Here is a 23,502-nt window from a genome sequence, read left to right as displayed (position 1 = left end):
GCAGGAGGGGTCCTGGCAACGTGTCCTCCGGAGCGGGCCTGGCCTGCTGGCCCTGCCCTCTGGGACACGCAGGACACGTCGGCCCTGCAAGGGTGACGGCGCCGCGTGGGCTCGGGGCCCAGCACTGCCATGGCGCAGGCCAAAGCCGGCCAGGCCAAGGAGGATGCTCGGGCAGCCGGCCGGTGCCCGACACAGACGATCCCCCGACCTGCCCGAGGGATTAGTGGCCGGTGGCCGCCCCCGCTCCCGTGGCCGTCGGCACAGCCGGTCAGGGCTGGGCAGCCGTGTCCGCAGGGACGGGCAGGCTCGCCCCAGCCCGCTTCACTTTGAGGAAACAGCGGGTGACCATGGGGCCTGGGGGAGGAATGGGGACAAAGTGGGAGCCGCGCTGGGGGACCCCCGTGGGAGCTGGTCGGGATCGAGGTCTGAGGCTGGGGCGCCCCAGGCCTGGTAGCTTCGGGTTTCCCTCCCCTCCCCTGGGATATGCCCTGAAGCCAAATGCCAGGGAGCATCAGGCAAGCGGGACTGGGGGCAGCAGTGTGAGGGCGGGCAGGGAGCCAGGCACCCAGCAGGCACACCTCACCTGGGGCGCACCTCACCTGGGGCGCACCTGAGGGACACCTGGAATGTACCTGGGGTATCTCTGGGGATATCTGGAATTCACATGGGACTCACCTGGAACTTGACCTGGGGTTACTTGGGGGGCACCTGGAAACACCTGGGAGATACCTGGCACACACCTGGAGGCACCTCAGGCAGACCCGGGACTCACCTGGGCACACCTGCCTCTCCGCCCCACAGAGGAGGTAGCCCGGCACACACCCCACGTGTCTGCATCTCAGAGGCCATGGGGGGCGGGTTCCAGAAAGAGCTCACATCCCACTCCTGGGGCAGCAGTTTGGTACCTGCCAGGCACCCGACGCCCCGATGGGTCCCGGCCTCCAAGTCCAGCCCAGTCCCAGGCCAGGCGTGGCAAGGACAGGAGCACCTCCCCCGCCCCTGGGCCCACGCCCAGTGGGGCCCATCCAGCAAGGCGGGGTGCGGGCCGTGGCCGGGGGAGCGGGGCCCCGTGTAATGTGCACCGCCGGGAGCGTCCCCGCCCGCAGGGGGGAGACACAGGTGCGGGCCTCATTCCTCCCAAGGAAACCCGCAGGTGGGGCCGGGCCCTCGGGCGGGACGCGGCGGAGTGAAGGCCCCGTCTCTGGGCGCAAGCCCCCGTCGAGGGCCTCAGCTGAGTGTGGCCACCCCTGCCCTCCTGGGGGGTTGGGGCTCAGCTGCTCGGGCGGGCGCTTGCCGGGGAGGAGGCCGGCGGCCGGCCTGGCAGGACCAGGAGCCCACCAGCCCCCGAGCGCCGCCCCGGACGCAGCGCCCCGCCAGCCGGGCCGGGGCCGAATCTGCCCCTGGAAGAGGCAGGCTGGGGGCCAACCCCCCACAGGCCCCGCCGGAGTCCGGGGCGCAGGAGTGTCCCCACTGTACCCTGGGCCCTCGTCTGCCCCCGGGGAGGCCAGAGCCACGGGGGCGCCTGGGGCCCCGCAGGCCCTGGTGGGTCTCGGGGCGCCCCCCCAAGGCAGCACGGACCCCACGCTCGGACCAGGAAGGGTGTGACCTGCCTGGGTCTCACCCCGCCGGAGGAGCCCTGGGCGTGCAGCTCGACGCGACCTTCGGCGGGCGACCTTCGGCGGGCGACCTTCAGGGCGGGCGCGGCTCCCCGGCAGGTGCGGGTGGGGCCCCGATAGCCCAGGGCTGGCGTCTGTGGACACGGGCTGATAAGCCTCGCTGCCCGGCTGTGGCACGAGGGCCTATAAAGGCCGTGGCTGGGCTGTGCGGCACGGCTGGGCGCGGGCTGGGTGCGTGGGTGCCATGGCGGCGCTGCAGGAGAAGAAGACGTGCGGGCAGCGGATGGAGGAGTTCCGGCGCTTCTGCTGGAACCCGGACACGGGCCAGGTGCTGGGCCGGACGCCGGCGCGTTGGGGTAGGCCGCAGCTGCCCTGGGCCTCCGGGGGGACCCCCGCCCAGGCGCGGCCCCCCAGTCCCCCCGAGGCTGCACAAGGGCTGCCGAGAGGCCGCTCCCGAGACCGACCCCTTGAGAGCGCTGGGGGTGCTCAATGGAGGGAGCGTGGCTGGTGCCTCAGACCAGCCGCTCTGCGGTCTGCTGCTCCGACCCTAGAAAGCAGGGTGGGGCCTGCAGAGCCCCGAGGTAGCTGCCAGGTTGTTCCCCAGACAGGGGGACCTCGGGGCTCCAGGTGCTCTTTGCTGGGGCTGCCTGATGCGCCTCAGAAGCGCCCTCCAAGGTGTGACCTGAGCAGCAGAGCCCAGGCGACGCCTGCCCATGGCTGCCCCCAGCACCCTCCAGCAGGCGGCAGACCCTCCCCCCTCAGAGCCCCCCATGGAGGACCCCCCTGCAGAGGACCCCCTCTTGGAGAACCGCAGGGCACACTAGAGGCTCCCACGTCCCTGCTAAAGACGCTGCCCACCCGGGAAGGCCAGGCCTCACTACCCAGGGCCACCCTGTCCACACTGCCCATAGGCCCCTCCCTGCAAGTGGGGAGATGCAGCCCCCCAGGAGCACAGATGGCCTTGAGCGGCTCCAGGGCCCTGAGGGTGGAGGGGGCGGGGTTGCCCCGTCATGGGGTCCAGCGGGAAATCAGGAGGTGGTCCCGGGGGCTGTCGGGGCGACTGGAGGGACAAGGACGCTCTTGAACCGCGTGGGAGCGTGGACGGAGAGCGGCCCCTAGGGTCGCCAAGCCCCACGGGGTCGCCTGAGCTCCACGGGGTCACCTGGGCCCCAGGATGGGGGGCGGCCAGAGCTCTGGGGTCGCCTGAGCCGCGCCCGTGCTCCTGCAGTGTGGATCAGCCTCTACTACGTGGGCTTCTACGTGGTGATGACCGGCCTCTTCGCCCTGAGCCTCTACACGCTGATGTGGACACTGGACCCCTACACGCCCGACTACCAGGACCAGCTGAAGTCCCCAGGTGGGGCTGGGCCACGGGCTGCGCAGGGGGGCTGGGGGCATGTGCGGGGACAGAGCCGGGACCTGGACAGAGTGCGGCCCGCGGGGGCGCCCCAGCCTCCCCTGGGCAGCCTGACCCCGAGACACCAGTGCCCAGTGCTCTCTTCCAGGGGTGACCCTGCGGCCGGACGTCTACGGGGATCGGGGCCTGGACATTTCCTACAGCGTCTCCGACAACCGCTCCTGGGCGGGCCTGGTGCTCATGCTGCGCGACTTCCTGGCAGGTACGCGGGTGCCCTGGGCCGAGGGTCCTGTGCCCAGGGCAGTGCAGCAGGTGCTGTCTGTCCACAGGCTACTCGCCCGCTGCCCAGGAGGCCAGCATCGACTGCCACACCCAGAGGTACTTCATGCAGCACCAGTTCCAGGCCGCTAACCACACCAAGTTCTCCTGCAAGTTCACGGTGGACATGCTGGGCAGCTGCTCAGGCCGGGTGGACCCCAGCTTCGGCTTCGCAGAGGGCAGGCCCTGCTTTATCATCAAGATGAACCGGGTGGGTCTCTGGGGCACGGAGCCTGCCAGGGTGGGAGTCCCAGGAGGCCAGGGTGGGGCTGGAGGTCAGGGCCCCTGCGCCTGCCCCGCCGGACTCCAGGGGCCACTCACTGGATGCTGAGCCCTGCCTGCCCTTCACACATGCCTGGAGCCAGCTCGTAAGCTCACCACTCCCAGACAAATTCAATGCCACCCTCAACCCCTGCGCCCACACAACGCCGGCGGCACTGGACCCCAGCCACCAGCGCACTGTCAGGGGGGTGGACAGGCCAGCCAGGATGCAGCAGGGGCCGCCAGAGTCTGCAGAAGGGTGGGAGTGGGCACAGGGCCAGGCGTGCAGGCCCCTGGTCTGGGCACGAGCAAACCCGGGACTCTGCAGGTGGCAGAGGGGCCACATGGGCCAAATCCCAGAGGGCAGGAGGGACAGGGGTCTCTGGGCACCCGTGGGCGCATGGGAGGCCGCGTGCATGGGCCGGGACAGGCCTGCGTCCAGCTGGCTTCTCCGCTGCAGGCCTGTAATGCCTGGGGGAGGGCATGTGGGGCAGGTGCCGCCTAAGGCCTGCCCGGCAGGTGTGGGGCTAAGAGGGTACGGAGTGGGGCAAGCACACGGTGGCAAGCCCTCCTGTCCAGGGCCTCCCCGTGCCTGAGACCACAGCCCTCAGTCACCGTCCCAGACCCGGCTTCTCCATCCCCATCTGTCCCGGCCAGCGTCCCCTGGCGCTCAGGGCCGCCCTGTTCGCCTCTGCCTTGCAGATCGTGGGGTTCCTCCCCGGCAACAAGACGGTGCCCAGAGTGGACTGTGCCTTTGCGGTGAGTGCGCACCCCAGGCAGTCCCATCCCACCCCACCCCCACTTCCCCTTCCTCCCAGCCCCGCCCTGGGCACCCGCGTGTGCCTTTTTAGCCACTTGGGTCTCGCAGAGGGCTCGCAGCACTCACGGGGCAGTGCGCCGACATGAGGCCCAGGGGAGCTCCCGGGTTCTTGCCCAAGCGCCGCGCAGGCCCAGCCCGGTCAGCACACGGGCCTCCTCTCACCTGCCCTGGCGCAGACACAGTGCGTTCCCCTGAGGAGTGAGGGAGACGGCCACGGGCATCACCCCAGGGGGACGCAAATGTCAGGCCGCAAGTTTGGTCACTTCGCTCGGACTTTGCAAGTGACAAATTACACCCCTAAGGGGCTCAGCGTTGACCAGGAAGAGCAGGTCTGGGTTATGCCGATTGCACAATAGAGTGTCTACACGGCCACCCGCACGGTGCACACACACATGCACACGCAGACACGTGAACACACGTGTGCTTACACAGACACGTGCACACACAGACATGCACACACATACACATGCAGACTCACGCACACACAAACGTGAGTGCGGGACAGCAACACGCCTGCAGACACATGCACACGCCGCCACACACAGGCATTTGTGCAAAGGAAGGCAGACCCCCGTGCACTGACACACCAGCAGGAACGGCCGCAAAGTGTGTGCGCGGGGTCTGCAGACAGGCGTGTGCGGTGGGCGCGCACACTGGCCTGACGAGGCCCTGCCTGCAGGACCAGCACGGCCCGGACGCCGCGCCGCTGCAGGTGGAGTACTGGCCGGCCAACGGCACCTTCAGCCTGCACTACTTCCCCTACTACGGGAAGAAGGCCCAGGTAGGTGGCCCGGCTGCCGGGCCGCCCGCAGCCAGGCTCCGAGAGGACGCCCGCCGGTCCCCTGAAGGCCGGGCGTGGCCCCTGGTGGCCTGCAGGCCTCCCGCCGCGCTGCTCTCGCGGGACGGGCCTCACGGCCCTGCCTCTCCTCAAGGCCTGCCCCAGCGCTCCCGCCCCGCCGCCCTCGCCCCTCGGGGCCACGCCTGTCCGCGGCTGGGCCCGGCCGAGCGGCCCCCTGGCCAGCGAGGAGGCGCCGGCCTCGGGCGCGCGGGGCGGCGCGTGGACAGGTCTCTCCGCCGCAGCCCCACTACAGCAACCCGCTGGTGGCCGCCAAGCTGCTCAACGTGCCCCGGAACCAGGAGGTGGTCGTCGAGTGCAGGGTCCTGGCTGAGCACGTGACCTTCGACAACCCGCACGACCCCTACGAGGGGAAGGTGCAGTTCAAGCTCCGCATCCAGGAGCAGGAGCCCACGGCGGGGCCCACGGCTGCCGGCGCCACGGCCCGGGCCTGAGCCCCGCCCCGCCCCGCGCCAGCCCCGCCCCCGCCCCGCCCTCCACTCCCAGCCCCGCCCACCCAGCACCACCAGAGCCCCGCCCCCGCCCCGCCCTCCACTCCCAGCCCCGCCCCCGAGCCCCGCCCCTCCCGAGCCCGCCCCCAAGCCCAGCCCCGCCCCCCGAGCCCCAGCCCCGCAGCCCCGCCCGGCCTCGGTGCCCCACGTGGGCCCCACGCACCGCCCGCGCTGGGGCTTCTCTGCGCGCCCGCGAGCCGCCCGCCCGGGGCACGCGGACGCCCCGCCGGCTGGGAGACCTTGAGGCGGCTCCTCCGAGGGCCCCGCGCCGGCCGGGGCCAGGGGCGCAGCCGAGGCGGGGCCGGGGCGGGGTCCTGCTGCCCGCGGGGCCCAGCTAGGGCGGGGGGTGCAGGCGGCCACTGCTCGCAGGTGGACACGCGAGGGCCCAGGAGGGGCGGGTGGCGGCGCAGCGAGGGCGCGGCTCGGGGCTGGGCGGGGGCTGCCGTGGCCGAGGCGACCCCCCCCCCCCACTGCACGCCCCCTTGCTGCCTGGACCACGGCCGCCCAGGGCCAAGGCGCAGGGCAGAGGGCAGCGGCTCCGTCTGGGCGCTGTCCCCAGCAGACGGCCCTAGGGCCGGCTGCGCTCTCTGGGGCTGGCGGGGCGCAGCCCTCGGGCCTCACAAGGCCGGCTCCTCAAAGACCCTGCACCCACGCCGCACCCACGGCCAGCTGCCCGCAGGGGACACGGCCCGCAGTGGCCCATTCGGGGACACCAGGACCTGGAGGTCCACAGTGGGGTGAGCCCTGCCTTCCCCCAGGGGCCTGCCCCAGGGCCGCCTCCCGGGTCTCAGCGCCGCCAAGGGCCTGGCTGACCCACCGTCACCCATGAGCCATGCCCCCAGCCCGCCGCCCACCCCAACCACTCACCCGAGACACTCACGGCCCACAGCAGTGTCCAGCCACAGGAGGGACGCACAGTCCCCCATCCACCTGCCACTGGCCGGCCCCTCGCCGGCGACTGCTGGTCTGTCCAGGCCCTGACCACACGCCTGCAGCGTTCCTCTCCCAGCTGCAGCCTCTGGGGCCAGGGCCCCAAGTGAGTGTGGTCAGAGCCAAGGCCCTCCAAGGCCCTCCAGGCCCATCACGCTTCTAGTGGCTGCCTGGTCTCCCCACCCAGCCGCCCCCCTGCTCTGCAGCGCTGGCCCCTGCCCCTCCCATGGAGTCTGCTCAGCTGTCAGCGTGCCCTCCACAGCCTGAACAGCCCTCCCTGCCCTCCCCGCCGTCCATCTGCCAACTCACAGCTTTCCTGAAACCGAAGCCCCAGATCAGAATCTGAGCGTGGGGAGAGGGCGTGAGGGGCGCCCTGGGCCCGCCCGGAGAGGCCCCAGCCCAGCAGACGCGCAGCCCCACCCCGCCGGCACGAGAGACACAGCTGTGTAAAATGCCCATGCGCGTTTTATTAATAAAAACTAACAGTGCCAAGTTAAACAAGTCAAACAATTAAAGTCTCTTTATATTCCATAAAATATTACAGAAAAGTTTATTTGTGTTTCAATAAAAAGACTTCTTCGGAGCAGGCAGCGGAGCGGCCACGGCTGCTGCGGCCGATTCCGGGAGAGAGGCCACCGCCGGTCCAGAAATTCCTCTTCTTTTTGTAAAAAAAGAACTATTAAAAATGATTGACAAATTTTGAGTTAAAAAACTGTTAAAACATTCTCTATATTTAATTTCAACTTTATAATAGATTACAGGAAGATGCTTACGAAACAAAGACGCTTGTTTCCGTATGTGTCTTTAAATGATAGGCTTATATGTAAACAACTATATAATAAAAAGTTTCCAAATGCTGCCTGTAAGAAATCAGGCAAATTTTACCAAAAGCAACAACCATTCCAAGCGTTCCAGACGGTCTGCAGCTGCGGCCGCCGCGGCCAACTCCACCAAACCAGAGACAGACAGACGACGCGGCCGGGCGCTGCGAGCGCTGAGAAAGCGTAAAGCTGATGGAATCATGTGGTCCGTGGTTTAGGGGAGCAGCCATAATAAAATTTATGCTGCTCAGCGCTGTGAGAGCGGGCTCTGCCGGCTCCCGGCTCCCGGCCGCCGCGGGAGGGCCAGGCCTGCCAGTGGGCGCCCGGCCAGACTTGCGCCGGCTGGGTCCGGGGCCCAGAGGAGTCCAGCTTCTTCAGCAAACTCAGCAAGAATTGAGGAAGGGCAAAAACGAACTGAAATTCTTAAAAAATAGCGGATGAACACACAGAACCCTACAGAGCAACTACGGGCCTGCCGGCGGCTGGCGTCCACAGGTGTCCGGGCTGCGCCGACCCTCGCGCAGCTCAACGCCTTCCTGAGGTGCTTCCCCGGAGACAGGCCCCCCTGAGGTGCTCCCCGGAAACGGGCTCAGTCCTCTTCATCATTCTCGTTGAAGTCCTCCTCGTCCTCCTCGTCCTCCCCTACATAGGACACGGGGGTTTCCACCCGGGACCCGCTGTACTGGGAGCCGCTGGAGCTGGTGGCCAGCATCCCGTCCACGCCGTTGGTCAGGTCGCTGCAGGGACACAGGGTAGGCAGGGTCGGGGAGGCAGGCAACACCTGTGGGGAGCGCCTCGCCCATACCCCACTCGCCCAGGCACTTGGAGCACCAGTGGGACCAGCCGAACCCATCTGAGAATCGCCCTCGCTGCCCCAGACTCAAACTGGACTGGGAACCCCACCCTCACATCAGCCCTGTCTGCAGGACCCAGGCTCAACTTGCACTTAAGAAAGCCAGGCGGTCAGTGCCCAGTGCCCAGCAGCAAAGGAGGAGCCCATCTCCTGCAAAATCTGGCACCGAGATCATATTTATCTTAAAGAACTAGCTTTAACCAGCACAGATGGCCTTTCCGGGCCAAAAGTCAGACACCGGTGATGCCCACGCGGCCCCTGGACAGCCCCAGAGTGCGGCCAGAAGGAGAGCTGGACCAGCAGGGACAGGACCCAGCGCCACGGCGTGCCTAGACCAGAGGGGCTCTGCGAGGACCTGGCGGTTAGCCCCCACCACTGCACCTCAACCTCAGGGGGTCCCCACCCGCAAGCAGAGCTCCATGCAGGCCCAGGCTGGGGACTCCACCGGCAAATATCTGGTCCCTAGGGGGCCCTCCGAGCAGGGGGAGCCGGCTGGGGCCCCATCCAGCCCCTGACCCTCACCTGGCCGAGAGCCTCGTTCCATTAGCCGTGGACGCCGACGAGGGGAGGAACACGCTGCCGACAGGCCCCTGAGCCATCTCTGCAGGCGAGGACACAGGGCGCTGACCAGGGCCCCACCCGCGCGGCTCCATCCTGGCCCCGCCCCTTCACCCTGGCCCCGCCCCGCGGCCCCATCCTGACCCCGCCCCTTCACCCTGGCCCCGCCCCGCGCCCCCCATGCTGGCCCCGCCCCTGGCTCCACCCAGCCCCGCCCCGCGGCCCCGCCCACCGGTCACGTAGGGCTCCAGCGCCTTGGGCACCAGGCTCCGGGCGGTCTTCAGGTCCTCGGCGGAGCAGCTGCCGGACTCCAGCCCGCAGGCCATGCCCATGCGCTTCAGCACCTCGATGTCGTCGTGGATCTCGAAGGTGTTGTCAAAGTTGAACAGGTACTCGAACCTGCGGGGACGCGCGTCAGCGGGGGCGCGCGCGGGGCGGGGGCGGGGCGGGGGCGCGGCTCACTTGTCGTTGGAGATGCTGCAGTCGATGACCGTCTTCTTGCTCGTGTTGACGATGATGAAAGGCAGGTGGATGACGGAGTTGGGCGGCGGCGGCCGGCTGGCCTGCTGCTCCGTCTGCCGGTTCCTCTGCACCAGGTTCTTGAAGGCGATTTGCTGCAAGGGAGGCCCGAGGCCACGGCTCGGCCCAGTGGCCACCAAGCGCCGCTGCCCGCGCCCAACGCTGCCCGACGCACAGGTGAGCGTGGCCCACGGGGGTCTGCACCGGGGTGGCCGCTGCGCATGGGACCGCCCGGGAACTGGCACCGGAGAGTGGGCAGGGGCAGCATGCGGGGGGTGGGGGGAGGACACCGTGCAGGCCAGGCAGCAGCACTCTGGCCCACGACACCGCCCTGCCTCGCTCGTCCACGCTGCGCCCTTCCCTGGGCCACGGCCTGGGAGGGCGGTCAGTCCTAGCCTAGGTGCCGCCCACAAGGGGACATGCCCAGTGCCCCGACCCGGCTCCCTGCCACGTGCCCCCAGCGCCCCGGCCCAGCTCCTACCTGAAGAATAAGCTCTTGGAGTTGAGACTGCTTCTGTTTTATCCTCTCGAGCCTCCTCTGCCTCTCTACCTTCAAACACAAACCCGTGCGGCCGTCGTGGGTGTGCCAAGTAAGGGCTTTCCCACCGCACCCCCGCTCTGAGCTCTGCCGCTGAACACTGCAATGACCCCCAGGGACCACAGCTGCGCAACCAGCACGCGCCCAGCAAGGGTGCCCACCCGTGGTTCCTGCCCCAGGGGCATGTGGGGTGGGGTGCTGTGGGGCGGGGCATACGGGTAAGGGCAGGGCGCGTCGTGGCACACGCACCTCCAGGTTCTGGCACTCCTGCGCAGAGTTGGTGGGCAGGCCGATCCACTTGATCTCCTTCTTCTCCTTGGAGATGATGTTCATGGCCATGAGCACGTTGAGGGCGTCGTAGACCCGCCGGCGGATGTTCTTCTGGTCGTAGGCCTGGGGGGAGCAGGCACTGTCCACCCGCCCAGCCCAGCACGCAGCCCTGTCCTTCCCTCGCCCACCCCCCGGCCCAGGCTGGCCGCCGGGGACTCACCGACTCGTTGGGCAGGATGTGGCTGTCGGCGGCGCTGAACTCAGCCACCAGCTCGTCAGCCACCTCGTTATAAGAGGTGGTGCCCTTGCGCTGCACCTTCTCGCAGACCTTCATGGAGAAGTGCCGCAGGCCTTTCCCGTTCTTCTCGCCCTTCCGGTTGCGCTTCCTTCACACACGGGGCGCAGGGCACTGAGCATGGCGGCCGGACCCCACCCACCCACTGCCCAGGCTGCCTGCCCGCCCGCCCCCAGGCCTGGCTGCCAGGGCCGAGGGAGCTGCCAACGAAGGGCCTCGGCGCGGACCCGTGCTGCCCCTGGACAGGCCAGGCTGAAAGGCGTCCTCACTGCATGCGGGGATGGTGTCCACCCAGAGCCTCTACAGCCCAGCACAGCCTGTGCCCCCACCGCGCCCCTGACAGCCGCCCAGCCGGCTCCCACCCGCGTGAGGCTCACCCGGCTGACCACGGCGAGGGGTCTGCAGGCTGGTTCTGGGACACGAAGTGGGTGTTGGGGGTGTGTGGGCTTCCTACCACGAGTGTATCAGGCGCCGTGGGCCTCTGGGGCGTGCCAATCACCTGCAGGCGGGAGACAGCGCGGTCAGAGCCCCGCGTCCACCCATAGCCTGGCACCATTGACCATGTGGGCGGGGCACAGGCTCCGGACGGCCCGCCTCCCCTTCCCGCCCCATGGCCTCTCAGCGGGCAGGAGCATTGGGGCCCGAGAGCAGTGGCTGGACACGGGTCCTCCTACCTCCCCTCAGGGAGGCCAATGAGGACGCGTCTCAGAGCAAACGTGAACTTGGGGTTCACGAGACCCCCACCAGCTGATCTGCAGTGGGAAGCCCCTCCCAGAGGCCCCCACACAGGAGGTGGGTGGGGGCAGCGTGTTGGCCGCCCAGCAGCTGTGCCCTGCTGGCCCCCGGCTCCATCACTCAGCAGAGCGCGGGCTCCTGGACGTGGTCTTCCAAGTCCAGAACCCTCCCAGCGGCTGCCCCTCCAGCCCAGGGGCTGGCCCGGGAAGAGCTGAGCCCCACGTGCTAAGCCAGCCTGGACAGGCTGCGGCCTGGGCCTCACAGGTCCACCTGGGCTATTTCAGGCTAGCACCCTCCTTGGGTGTCCTCCTTAGCGGGCTCATCCCTGCGCACGGGGCAGCTAACCAGGCACTTTGGTGGTGGCCCCGGACCCAGGGCACAGTCCACGCTGACGGGCCACAGCCCTGGGGAGAGCCAGCTCGGCCGGACCTTCAGCCTCTCAGATCACCGCTTCGGGGCAAGGCTTGGCAAGGTGCTCTGGGGCACACGCCTGCCCTGCACGGGTTCCACTGGCTGACCGGCGCCGTCTGGAAACGCAGCAGCTCAGAGAGCTGGGCTCGCAGGGCGAGGACACGGTGACGTGGGGGTCGCCGGGCATTAGCAGCTGTGGGCAGCAGCGCCGGCCCCTCAGGCTGGGGTCAGCACCCACATGCTCAGGCATGCTGGGGCCATGCCCCAAGACGCAGCCAGGGGGCCCTTGGAAGGTGGTCCCGGCCCCGCCGGCCCCTGGCCAGCCGCCCAGGCTGCAGAGAAGCGAAACCCAGTGGGTGTGTGGGGTGGCGGCAGCTCCGAGGCCCTGGGCCAGGCTGGGGGGGGGGTGGCCTTGCCCCGGCCTTGTCCCCACGTGCCCCAGCCTCGGCGCATCTGGATGAACCCTGGCTCCCAGCGCTGGGGCAGCGGGCGCGTCACTCTCAGCCCGACGCCCAGGCTGGACCTCAGACCGACCAGAGCTAGGACAGCCGAGTCCTCACACCGAATTTCCTCCCGACTGATCACAGGGGTGATGAGAACAGATGGGCAGGAGGCTCCCGGGGGCCCGCGGCCACCCCAGGCATGGACACCAACCAGCACCCAGAAGCGGTGACTGAAAGCTGCTCCCTGTGCTGCCCCGGGTGCACCCACCTCTGGGGAAATAGTGCCAGGAGGGCGCCCGCCCCCAGCCACGTGGCAGGGCCCCGCAGAGACGTGGACCTTGTGGGGGCCACAGGAGACAGGTGAGCAGAGCACAGAGGGGGGCGGCGAGAGCACCTCGGTGGGCAGCGCCTGCCTGTCGCCAAGAAGCCCCGGAGGCAGGAGAGGAGATGAGCCCCGGAGGGTCCTGAGCAGGGCGGGGGGCTCTGCCGGGGTCCCCTGGGGAGACCCTTCCGAGGGGAACAGAGAGCCCAACTCCAGAAAAGGGGGCTCAGGCTGGGGCGGGAGGGCGTGGGGAGGGCGTGGGCACAAGGCGGGCCCCTGGCACGGCCGCCCCGGCCCGCAGCGGACACTGGCGCGGGCGCCCCTCCGCGCTCTGGGAAGCCCTGGGGGCCCGTCCGGAGCCGGAGCCGGAGCCGCGGCCGCCGGCCTTACCACTTGCTGCGCGATGTTGACGTTGGGGTGTCCGAACGTCTTGGGCAGGAGCTGCTTCCCCAGCGCGTTCACGGACGAGGGGTGCACGGCCACCAGGGACACCACGCCTGCGGGGAGAGCGCGCTGACCGCCGCCCGGCGCCCGGGGGCACGTCCCGAGGCCGGTCCCGGACGCCCCAGGCCCGCGGCCCCGGAGCGCGAGAGCCAGGCCGACACCCGCAGAGCCCGGCCCGGCCCCCCGCCCCCCGCGGGGACGCGGCCCGCCCGGCCCCCCGCCCGGCCCCCCGCCCGGCCCCCCGCCCGGCCCCCCGCCCGGCCCGCCCGGCCCCCCGCCCGGCCCGCCCGGCCGCGCGCACGGCACCCGCGGGAGCGCGCACGCAAGTAGAGCGCGCGCGGGCTCCGAGGCCGCCGTCTCCCCGGGACGAGCGTTTTCTAGAACGTTTTGGGCAAACATTTCAGATCCTGACGTGACCGCAGGCGCGGGGCGCGGCGAGGGGCGCCCTCGGGACCGCCGGGCTTCCCCGCCCGCCGCCGCCCTCTCGCCGGGCGCCTCCCGGGCCAGGTGTGACGCCAGGTGGGGCCTGCGGCGGGGCGGGGCGCCCTCCAGAGCAGGTGCCACTCCTGGGGGCGGCTCTCCGGCCCCTCCCACCCCCGAGCCCCGTCCTGGAGGCCCACAGGAGCCTGGGGAGAGGCTGGGGCGGCGGGGCGAATGGGGGGCAGAGGGGGCTGCAGGGCTGGAAGAGACACCTGTGCCTCCAGGATCCATGACAAGCAAAGGCGAGAAAGCGGAGCCGGATACATCCTGAGGGGGGTGGGTCTGGGGACAGGCCAGCAAGGGGTTGGGTGGCCGGGGTGCCCGGCTCATCCGGGTCCAGCCACCCCCACTCGGAGGGCAGCGGCCAGGGCGCTGCACAGCCTCACAGGGGTCAGCACACCTGGGCCCCCAGCGCAGGCCCCAAGCTCCGGGCAACCCCAGGGAGAGCTCAAAGAACAGACTCCAAGGGTCCCCTGCACGCCTGAGCTCCGCCGGCCAGTCCGCTCCTCTACGACCTGCACCCACTGGCTGACCCTCTGGACGCTGCAGCGCAGCCACCCAGGAGGCTGGGAGCTGACGGGCCACCCCCAAAGTCATGGCCTTGCCCAAGACAGCAGGGCCTAGGGTGTGGCCTGGGGGGCCGCCTCTCCTGAAGTGCCCGGGCGGCCAGCCGGGGCAAACCCCACAGGGGTGGGCAGGGCACAGGGCAGAGGAAGGCCCAGCCCAGCCAGCACCATCCTGACCCCGGCCCCGAGGGCCAGGCAGGCAGCAGACGCCCAGGGAGACACGGAGTGGTGGTCGGCACCAAGGCCCAAGGCGCCTCCCAAAGTGCTGGGTGGAGAAACCGCAGCTGCACCGCCGCCCGCACCCCACAGCGACGTGGCCAGGGCTCCGTGAGGCAGACCCAGCGGGCCTGTCGTCCGGGATCTCACCACGGCTGCTCCACCTCATGGGAAGCCCGAGGCCGCTGCGATGCTGCGTCCACGGTGACGCTGGACCAGCGGGCACCGCCAGGCCCCAAGGCCATGGCCCGCCCAAGGGATCAGAGCCGCAGCCACGGGGCCGGCCCACGGGGGGACCAGGTGGGTCCTGGCCCTGGGGGCGTGGCGCAGCCGGGACACGGAACTCCAGGCCTGCATTGGCTGGAGAAGGCCGGATGCAGGGCCAGCCCCGGTTCAAGCCCACCACACAGCGGCCCCAAGCGCTCACCTGGGCGTCTCCCCCAACACCAAGTGACGGTTTTATGGGCGAGCGTCACCAGGAAGAGCAGGCCCCCCACTGCAAGCAGAAGTGGGGTGCAGCCACCTGGGTGCCCTGGGCCAGCCTGCCAGCACTGCTTGAAGGAGCCCAGCCGTGCCCCATGGGCCACAGCAGGGCTGTGCCACCAGGCCCCTCCACATGCTGCCCAGACCACGAGCGGAGGGCAGACAGTGCCGCATGGGCGTGGGCGCTGGCCCGATGGTCAGCCCTGGGGCCGCATGTCCGGGGAGGAAGGCCCTGCAGCTGCTGAAGTCCCGGCGCCGTCCTGCAGGTACTGCTGGCCCAGCAAGGGGAGGGTGGGGGGGGCGCCTCGGGGGCCTGCGGCGGCCAAGGGACTTCCTGCCGAGGGGCCACAGCCGCACGGGCGTCTCACCTTTCCCGGGACTGAGGTTCTGGTCGATGAAGACTTTGAGTTCCCCGTTGGCTTCAATCAGGCCGGCCTGCGGGGCAACCCGACAGTGAGCTCCGCGCCCACCACCCCAGCCGCACTGTCCGCCTCCCACCCTGGTCCTCGCCCCCCATGCTTGGCACAGGCACCGCGACAGCACCAAGGTCTTCTGAAGACTCGGCCTCCACAGGCTGGGGCTGGCCGGGCCGTCAGGTGGGCATGTGAGCAGGACACACAGCGAGCTGCGGGCCCCGTGCATGTCAACCACCAGCAGGCTGGCCTGCGAGCTGCACCCACACACGCAGCACACATATGTGCACAGTGCCCGCACACGTGTGAACATGGCCCACACATGGATGCAATGAACACACACCCACATGGGCGTGAAGGTCCAACAGGGGCGGCAGCAGCGGGCGCACAAGATGGCTCCTGGCGGCCTTGGGGTGACTGGAGCACCCACAGCTGAGCAGCAGCCAGGGCTCCTGTGAGGAGCCATCATCCCTCCCACCCTCCCCGCCACCACACCATCTAGCCCGGCCTCATCCACTTGCCCTCAGGACCTCCCTGCGGCCTCACCCCGACCCCTGGCTGGACGTCACACCCCTGCAGGGCAGGACACAGCTCCAGGGACGCCAGGCCCCGCCCAGTGCCCTTGGCCGGCAGCCAGGCTCAGCCACCGGGGACACGTGCAGGCCCAACTGCTGGACCAAGAGCCCCACGGCCGCGACCCTCAGGACCCGCTACAGACCACAAGGAGGGCGAGTGGCTAGCCTTGGGGGTGACCAGAGGGATCCACTTGCCCTGTGTCTACTTCCTCCACCAGAGGGACCTGCAGAGCCCAGGCTACTGGCCCTGGATACCTGTGCACACCCACCCACACCTGCATACCCACCCCTGTGCACGCCCGCAACTGTGCCCACCCCCACCTGTACTAGCACGCCCACCCACACCTGCGCACACCCACACCAGCATGCCTGCCCCATACCTGCACACACCTGCACCAGTACACCCACCCCTACCTGCCCACGGCTACACCTGCACACACCTGCACCAACATGCTCTGCACACCCACGCACACATGGAGTCATACTGCCCAGCACGGACCCCGGGACCATCTTGGGCCTATGCACCATGCAGTTAACCAGAATCCACTGGAAGGCCTGTCCCGGACAGCAGCACCTCATGGGGGAGGCGGCAGCTCCAGGTGACGCAGGTGTCCACGCCGGGGCTGGCAGCCCACTGCGCGCACATACGCGCACACACGTGCTGGTCACACACTTGGGGAGGCAGCGGCCACACTCAGTGCCTCTGAGCGCCCTCCGGATCCCCTGCCCCCAAGAGACCCAGCTGGCCGCACGGAAGTGACGAGGAACACCAGTGACCGTTTGCTCCTCTGGGGCCTCTAACCCCGCACCCCAGGCCGGGCGGGCATCCACTCGCCAACGAAGGCCTCTGCACGCATCTCCTCCAGCTTCTCCCGTCTCGACCCCTGGCAGCTGAGCCCGCTGCTCCCAGGGGTCCCCGAGCACAGGCTGGGGGCGCGGGAGAAAGGAACTGGCCAGGCCCCCTCGTCATGGACGACGGGTAGACAGATGGCCGGGGAGGGTGCCACTCACAGCTAAGCTGTGGTCACGAAATCCTGCACGTGGATGGCACTGGCCGTGGCGGGTGAGCTGGTGGACACCGCCAACAGCAGACGGTCACAGGGAGCCTGGGTGACGGCCGGTTCCTGGTCCACAGCCCCACCGCCCGCTGGCGCCGCGGGGCTGGGCGGCTGAGCAGGTGCAGGGCAGCCTGTGGGCACCGGGATCTGTGGGACCCGCTCGCCCTCAGAGCCACCGCCTGGCGCAGGGGCGCCCAGGGTGCCTCTCGTGAGGGCAGACGGTCCAGGGCGCGCAGACTGCCACAGGGCAAGCCAGAAGTCACGGCAGGGTGATGGCCCGACTGGAGGGACTCCAGCCTCGACGGGCAGCCATGCCCGCAAGTCCTGCCCAGAGCCGCCCCTTCACACTGCAGGAAGCAGCCGGCCGTGGCCAGTCAGGGCCAGCCACTCCTCTCCAGCCCTGCAGCACGAGCAGATAAGCCCGAGGCGCCCAAGTGAAGAGCCGCCTTGCGGGGCCACCCAGCCCTGGGCCGGGCAGCGCCCTCTTCAACCTCCAGCAGTCAGTCCCCAGTGGGCCCTGAACCAGGAAGGAGCAGAATCAGGGCAAGGGGACCCCCACCCCCACTCACCCCCTGCAGGGCCACGCAACACCAGGCCAGACTCTCCACGGACAACACCCCATCGAGGGCCGGAGCAAAGGGCCTCTGCTTGGTCAGGGCCACTGGCAGCACCTGTGCCCCCCCACACACCTGTGCACCCTCACACCTGTGCCCACACACCCGCTCACCTGCGGACCTGCACAACTGCGTACCCTCACACCTGCATATCCATGCACCTGTCACCTGCATTACTGAGCACCTGCCACCTGCACTCCTGCACCCGCTCCCACGCGCCTCAATAGCTCAGCACAAACCCTGTAACTCGCAGCTGACGGCTCCCCGCGTCCGCCACGCCCGGGGATGGCAATGCCCCACCCGCCTGCTGCAGACACTGAGCGGTGACCAGAGAAAGTGCTGGGCCTCTCCGGGCCCCTCCAGGCCCCAGTCTAGAAGAAGTGGGCGAACGGAGGTCCTTGACCTGGGCTGTAGGAACAGCAGCCGGGAGAGTGGGGCAGGTGCACCCCGGGTGCCAGCAGCCGCAGCCCTGGCCCACTGAGCACCTGATCTGGGGGAACTGGGCCGGAGCCCGTCCCAGCAGGGAGGGCCTGACTGTGCTGCTGCCGGGAATGTGGCCCGGACAGTGGTCCCCGTCCATCCACCACAGGAACAGGCCGCCCTCCACGGCAGGAAGCCGTGATGGAGGGCGCACAGGCCCCGTGGCAGCCTGCCTGGGCTCCCTCTGAGCGCGAGCGCCTGCAAGCATGGGGGTCCCTGGGGTCCAGGTGGTGACCCCCTCATTCTGCGGCTGGAAGCAACCGTCATAGGGCCGGGCATCCAAGAGAACCCCCAACAAGGACATTCTCACAAGGCTTCAGCGGCGACCTGTGACTCTTGTGCCCCAAGTTCCAGGAGTGGCCCCAAGAGAGGGGCGGTGGCCCCCGGGCTACCTACTCCCAAGGGTGCCCTGGGCCCCAGCCTGCAGCCAAGGGGTCCACACCGCAGCACCACCTCCCTGCGGCCACAGCAGCGGCCGGCCCCGCAGGCAGCTGGACTCCTGGGAGGGCCTCGCCGGCTGCCAGAGCCCACGCTCCCCGGCGCCAGGAGTCGGGCCCTCCTGCGGCGGCTGGAAGGGCCTCTCCAAGCGCAGCCACGGCTGCATCGCACCCCTACCTTTTAGAAATGCGCGAGCACCAAGCTCCCCAGCATTCTGGGAACAGAGTCTTCAGGTGTGAGGGTGCCCACCTGTCCCTGGACGGGCCCACCTGTCCCTGGTCCTCACCCTCCAGGAACACTGGCCAGCGCCCCAGCCCTACACAGCCCCCGGTGCGGACACCCCTCTGGGCACCAGGACGGTGTGGCGAGCGGCCCTTCAGGTCGAGGATGTGGCTCAGCCAGGCGCCCAGGCCCATGCCAGCCTGCGTGGCCCAGCTCGCCAGCCAGTGCTGCCCACCGCTGCCGACCTGGGCGCTGTTCCTCTCCCGCAGGAAGCGGCTCCTGCCCTTCGAACCCGCCCCGGAGGCCCAGTCCAGCCTCGCCCTTCTCCCTCCCCCTCTGCCTCCTCACCGCACCTGCCCGCGGACCCTCGCCTCCCCGGGTCCTCCTCCCCCAGGGCAGCCTCCAGGGCCCAAGTACAGCCCCGCGGCCATCAGCTCAGCCCGACCTCTCCCCAAGGGGGAGGCCCCCCACTACAGGCTCGAGGAGACACCCCAGGCTCGACGGAAGCCCCACGGCCTGCTGACCGCAGCCTGCACGGCCGGCGCCGCCGCGCCGCCCGCACCTCTCCACACCCGGGCGCCGCGCCACGGCCGGGCTCGACCTCCAGGCCTGACCCCGGCCCTGGCGGCCAGCCCCGGCCCCGGCCCGGCCCCCGCTCCCTCCTGCGGCGCCTCCGGCGGGAGGACGCGGCCCCTCCGGCCCCTCCCGCCCGCCCGCCCCGCCCGCCGCGCTGTCACCGGCGGACACTCACATCTTTTGCCATGTTACCCGGTCCGCGAAGTCCGTGCGCCGGGCGCGCCGCCCGAGAAGACGGGGCTCTCCTGGCGGGGGGCGCAGCGAGTGAGAGCGAGAACAGAAGTGGGGCGACCGCCGGCGGCCCCGGGCCTCCAGGAGGCGCCTCCGTTGAGCCACGCGGGCCCGCGGCCGCCGCTCCGCCGGGCCTCCCGCCGCGCCGCCCCCGCCCCGCGCCCCGGGCCCGCGCCCCCCGCGCCCCCCGCGCCCCCCGCGCCCCCCGCGCCCGCGCCCCCCGCCCGCGCGCCCGCCCGCCCGCGCGCCCGCGCGCTGACAGGTGGCTGCGGCCGGCCTGTCACTAGGCCTCGGCGCCCGCGCCCCCCGCGCGCCCCCGGCCCCGCGCCCCGCGCCCCCCGCGCCCCGCCCCGCCCCGCCCCCGCCGGCCGGGCGCGCGGGGGCCGCGGGGACCCCGATCCCACCGCCGCGGGCCGGGCGCGGGGGGCGCGGGGGGCGCGGGGGGCGCGGGGCGCGGGGCGCGGGGGGCGCGGGGGGCGCGGGGCCGGGCCCGCCCACCTGGTCGCGGGCGGCGGGGCGGGGGGCGCGGGCGGGGGGCGGCCTCGGCCCCGGGGTCCCAGCCTGCGAGCGGCGCCGGGACGCGGGGCTCACCCTGCGAGGAGCGTCGGCGGCGTGACGTGCGCGGCGCGGTGACGTGGGCGGGCCGGCTCCCAGCGCGCCTGCGCGCCTTTTCGCGCCTTCGGCGCCTCCTCCCGGCTCCCGCGGCGCGGCCCGCGCGGGGGGGGCCCGGGGGGGCGGGGGGGGGCGGGCCCCGCGGGGCGGCCTCTGGGGCGCTCGGGGCGGCGGGCGCGCTCGGGCAGGCGCGCCGCGTGCACACGCGGAGGAGGCGCTGGGCGCTGGCCCCGACGCGGGGGGCGTGCGGGGGGCGTGCGGGGGGGTGTGCGGGGGGCGGGGGGGTGGGGGGCGGCACGTGCTGGCGCGCGGAGGGGCGCGGGGGCGGCGCGGGGGCGGGGCCGCCGCCTGGGTGGGCGCTGCTCGCAGGGGCAGGGCCCCCCAGCGCCCCCACCAGACCCGCCCGGGGCCGGGCCGGGCCTCGCCGAGTCCGAAGTCCAGGCCGCGGCCGGGGACGAGCGGCGCCTCGGCCGTGTCTCCCGGGCTCCGAGGCGCGCAGAGCAAAGGGCCCCGCGCCCCGCGCGTCCCCACCCGCCGCCGCCGCCCGCGCTGCTGCCGGGAGGGCGCGGCCGCCGCCTGCGCCCGCGGGGTCCGTCCCGGCCCAGCCCGCAGCCCGGTCCGCGCGCGGCGCCGCTCCACCCTCGGGCGGGCCCGCAGCCCCGTCTCGGGTGAGGTGGGGCCCAGGACGCGGGCCCCTGCGCCCCAAAGCTGGAGATGCCCGCACAGGGCACCCCGGGAGGACCCGGGCGCTGGGGCGGCTCGGCGGGCGGGGAAGGGGCGAACAGGGCGGTTCCTCCAGGACGGCCCGAGCTGCACAGACAGCACCGGTTCTGGACTTTCTCGAGGCAGCAGAACCCCCCAAACATTTGGATGAGCAGAAACACTCTCCCCACAGCGGGGCCTGAGCGATTTGCCTGAGCTGCAGCAGCAGCACCGGAGCCGCTGCCCACGTCCAGTCCGTGTCCCGTGCCAGGCATCGGGGTCAGCGCGGCTACTGGGACCCTGCTAGGGAGCCCCGCGAAGGTGCGAGCCACAGCCCAGCCCGCCAGCGTCACCCTCCAGCAGTGCTGGTCCGGCCGTGTCCTCCCCCGGCTCTCTCTCTGGCTGCTTGTCTGGGGGGGCTGCAGCCCCAGCTCCCTCCCCCTGGAGCTCTGCCCCCCTTCCGCCCCAAGAGGCCCCGGCAGACACCTCTCTCCCGTCTTGGGTGGAACGCAGTAGAGGTGCCTGCAGAGGACGCCCTGCTGACCTGAGGGCCTAGGTGGGCGCCCATGCCGGCATCCGGACGCCTTGTCCACCAGAGCGCCCTGAGCCCAGCACCTGCCCCTCCAGACGGCGGGGTCCCAGGACCACCCGCAGCGCCGCCTGGGTCTGCAGGGTGCGGGCAGCGCAGATGGCCTCCCAGAAGCAGATGGCTGCCCCTCCTTTTTACCTCACCTGGGGTCTCCCTGCAGCGGGGTGACCCCCGCCCACCAAGGCCACCCACAGGCCCCTCCTCTGGGGTCCTGGCTGCCCGCAGGAGGCCGAGCGTCTGAGCAAGCCCAGGAGGGAGCACCCTCTTCAGCCAAGACGGGTCCTTCCTGGCCAGGGGCTGTCCCGGCCCCCCAGGACGGCACCCGGCTCTGCTCCGTGGGTGGACCTCGAGGAGCGGCCAGCATGTGCTGCCAGGGAGGCGGCCGCCCCAGTGCGGGGAGGCCTGCATGAGAAAGGGGAGACAACCAGCCACGTACCCTACACAGCAGAGGCCCCGCGAGCAGACAGAGGCTGGAGAGGAGATCACCTGGCCAGGAGGCTCGGAGCGCCCGTGTAGGGCCGGACGCCAGCTGCTGGCTGTCCCTGGGCCTGGCTGACCAGCCCCGTGGTGCCCAACGCTGGAGTGGTCTGGAGCCAGAGCCCTGCACAGCGGCCTCCTGGATTCTCCAGCTTCGGGCGGGGCTTCCAAGCAGCAGGTGGCACCGCAGACGCCAACAGTGGAGGCAGAGACCCTCTGCCACCTCAGGTGCCTGCGTGGCTCCAATGCAGGCCGCCCCAGGAGCCCCCGCGTCCCCTCTGGAGGTGCTCTCCGGGGCCCCTGGGCCCAGCAGGGGTAGCTACAGCCAGCGCGGGCAACTGAGGAGCTGCGTGGGGGGTCAGGCCACAGGATTGGGGCAGGGGCTGAGACTCCAGCTTGGGACGGCCGCTCGCTGGGCGGGTGCTGCTCTCGGAGCTGGCCGCTGCGGGGGGGATGGAGTCAGTGGTCAGTGTCGGCATGTCCGTGTCCGAGTGGACGTCTTGAGCTGGGTCAGGGTGCGGGTGGCTCCCCCCTACACCCGGCAGCGGCCGCGGGCCCTCTCCGCACTGCCGTCTGTCCAGGCCCCACCTGGGTCCGGGCTGCGCTCAGGAGTCACACGGAGCCACAGCTGCCGCCCGTGAAGACACAGGACGCGAGTCCTCCGGAGCAGCCCAGGGTGGGGCCAGGAGGCACCGGGCCACCTTGCACCCGAGACCAGGAGCCCCCGCGCTGCCGCCCACCCCGCCCGGGGCCCCACCTTCCAGCGGGACCCGAGGGGAGGCGCCCACACTGCGGCCAGCTGACATCCACGGGGACCAAGGAAGCCCTGACCGCCGGGCCACCACGAGGCCCAGGGCCAGGTGGGAAATGGCCTGTGGTGCCGGCCTGAGCCCAGGGTGTCCTGGGGTTGCCCTCCAGGGCCCCAGGGAGGGTCTGCCCTGCTCTCATGGCCCCTGGGGACACAGAGCCCGCCGTGGCTGCACAGGCTGCATCAGGGAGGTGGACCCTGGCCACCCGCCCTCTTACCCCAGTGCTTACAGGGTGGCCTCTCCCCCCCAGGCCCCTGCAGGGCAGGGCCCACGCCTGAGGCCCAGGGGTGTTGGCCTCCCGCCCCAGCACCCCCAGGGGGACCCTCCTCCTCCCCGCACAGGAGCCCCGGGGCCTGCCCACTCACTCCCGAACTGCGCGCGCCGGTCCCGCTCCTGGTGGACAACCCTGCCCTGGATGAGACTGAGTGCCCTCCCCAGGCTCTGCAGTCGTGACACCCTCGGCCCTGCCGGCCGCCCAGACCAGCCGGTGCCTTGCCAGTGCGCCAGGCACTGCTCCAGGCGAGCTGAGGGAGCCCCAGTCTCCCCGCCTGGTGCCAAACAGCCCCCTGCACCACCGCCCCCGGGACACGACTGTGTGTCCACAATAGACAGGGCAGGTCCAAGGCAGAGCAGGTGTTGCGGCAGGGCCGCCCTGGCTGGGGGCCAGCTGACCCTGCTCACCAGCAGGGACCCGAGAGGCGGCTGGGGTGTGGGAGGGGGGTGAAGAAGTCGGAAAGTCTTGGGCCTCCCGGGTGGCGCAGCGGTTGAGCGCTGGGTTGCAAAGCCTCTGCGGCCTCTGCGGCGCCGGTTCGATCCCCGGCTGCTCCCCGGCCACCGGAGGAGGGTCCCGCATGGCGCGCAGACCTCTCCTGCCGCCCGCTGCTCCCCTCAGCAGTGTCCTTCGGTCCTTCTGCCTGCTCTGCTCCCCGCTCTGGCTCTGGTGAATTCTCTCACCCTCCCGCGCTTCTGACTGTACCCAGTGCTTGTATAAACAAACAAATAAATAAATAAAAATTCATGCCTCTTTAAAAAAAAAAAAAAAAAAAAAGAAGCCGGAAAGTCTCAAGTCAGAAGGCAGGTGTGAGACCGGACCGCACAGGTGA

The 23,502-nt window shown here is 70.8% G+C and overlaps 2 protein-coding genes across 2 annotated transcripts; one reads left to right on the top strand and one right to left on the bottom strand.

Annotated features, from left to right (window-relative positions):
• Nucleotides 1-1,860: 1,860 nt before the first annotated feature.
• ATP4B (ATPase H+/K+ transporting subunit beta) lies at nucleotides 1,861-5,662 on the top strand (the record flags this gene model as incomplete). Its single annotated transcript, XM_084234929.1, has 7 exons — nucleotides 1,861-1,972; nucleotides 2,845-2,973; nucleotides 3,122-3,235; nucleotides 3,303-3,502; nucleotides 4,255-4,311; nucleotides 5,052-5,153; nucleotides 5,453-5,662. The coding sequence occupies 7 exons, from the start codon at nucleotides 1,861-1,863 to the stop codon at nucleotides 5,660-5,662; spliced, it is 924 nt and encodes a 307-aa protein (XP_084091055.1).
• Nucleotides 5,663-8,059: 2,397 nt separating this feature from the next.
• Nucleotides 8,060-10,542, bottom strand: TFDP1 (transcription factor Dp-1; the record flags this gene model as incomplete). Its single annotated transcript, XM_084234997.1, has 7 exons — nucleotides 8,060-8,207; nucleotides 8,846-8,924; nucleotides 9,114-9,280; nucleotides 9,344-9,495; nucleotides 9,882-9,946; nucleotides 10,184-10,331; nucleotides 10,429-10,542. 7 exons carry the CDS (start codon nucleotides 10,540-10,542, stop codon nucleotides 8,060-8,062), a joined length of 873 nt encoding a protein of 290 aa, XP_084091123.1.
• Between the last annotated feature and the right edge of the window lie 12,960 nt (nucleotides 10,543-23,502).

This window comes from Talpa europaea, assembly GCF_964194135.1.
Source record: "Talpa europaea genome assembly, chromosome: 6".
NCBI lineage: Eukaryota > Metazoa > Chordata > Mammalia > Eulipotyphla > Talpidae > Talpa > Talpa europaea.
Note: the sequence above shows the minus strand (reverse complement) of the source record. Positions and strands in the feature narration are given on the sequence as shown.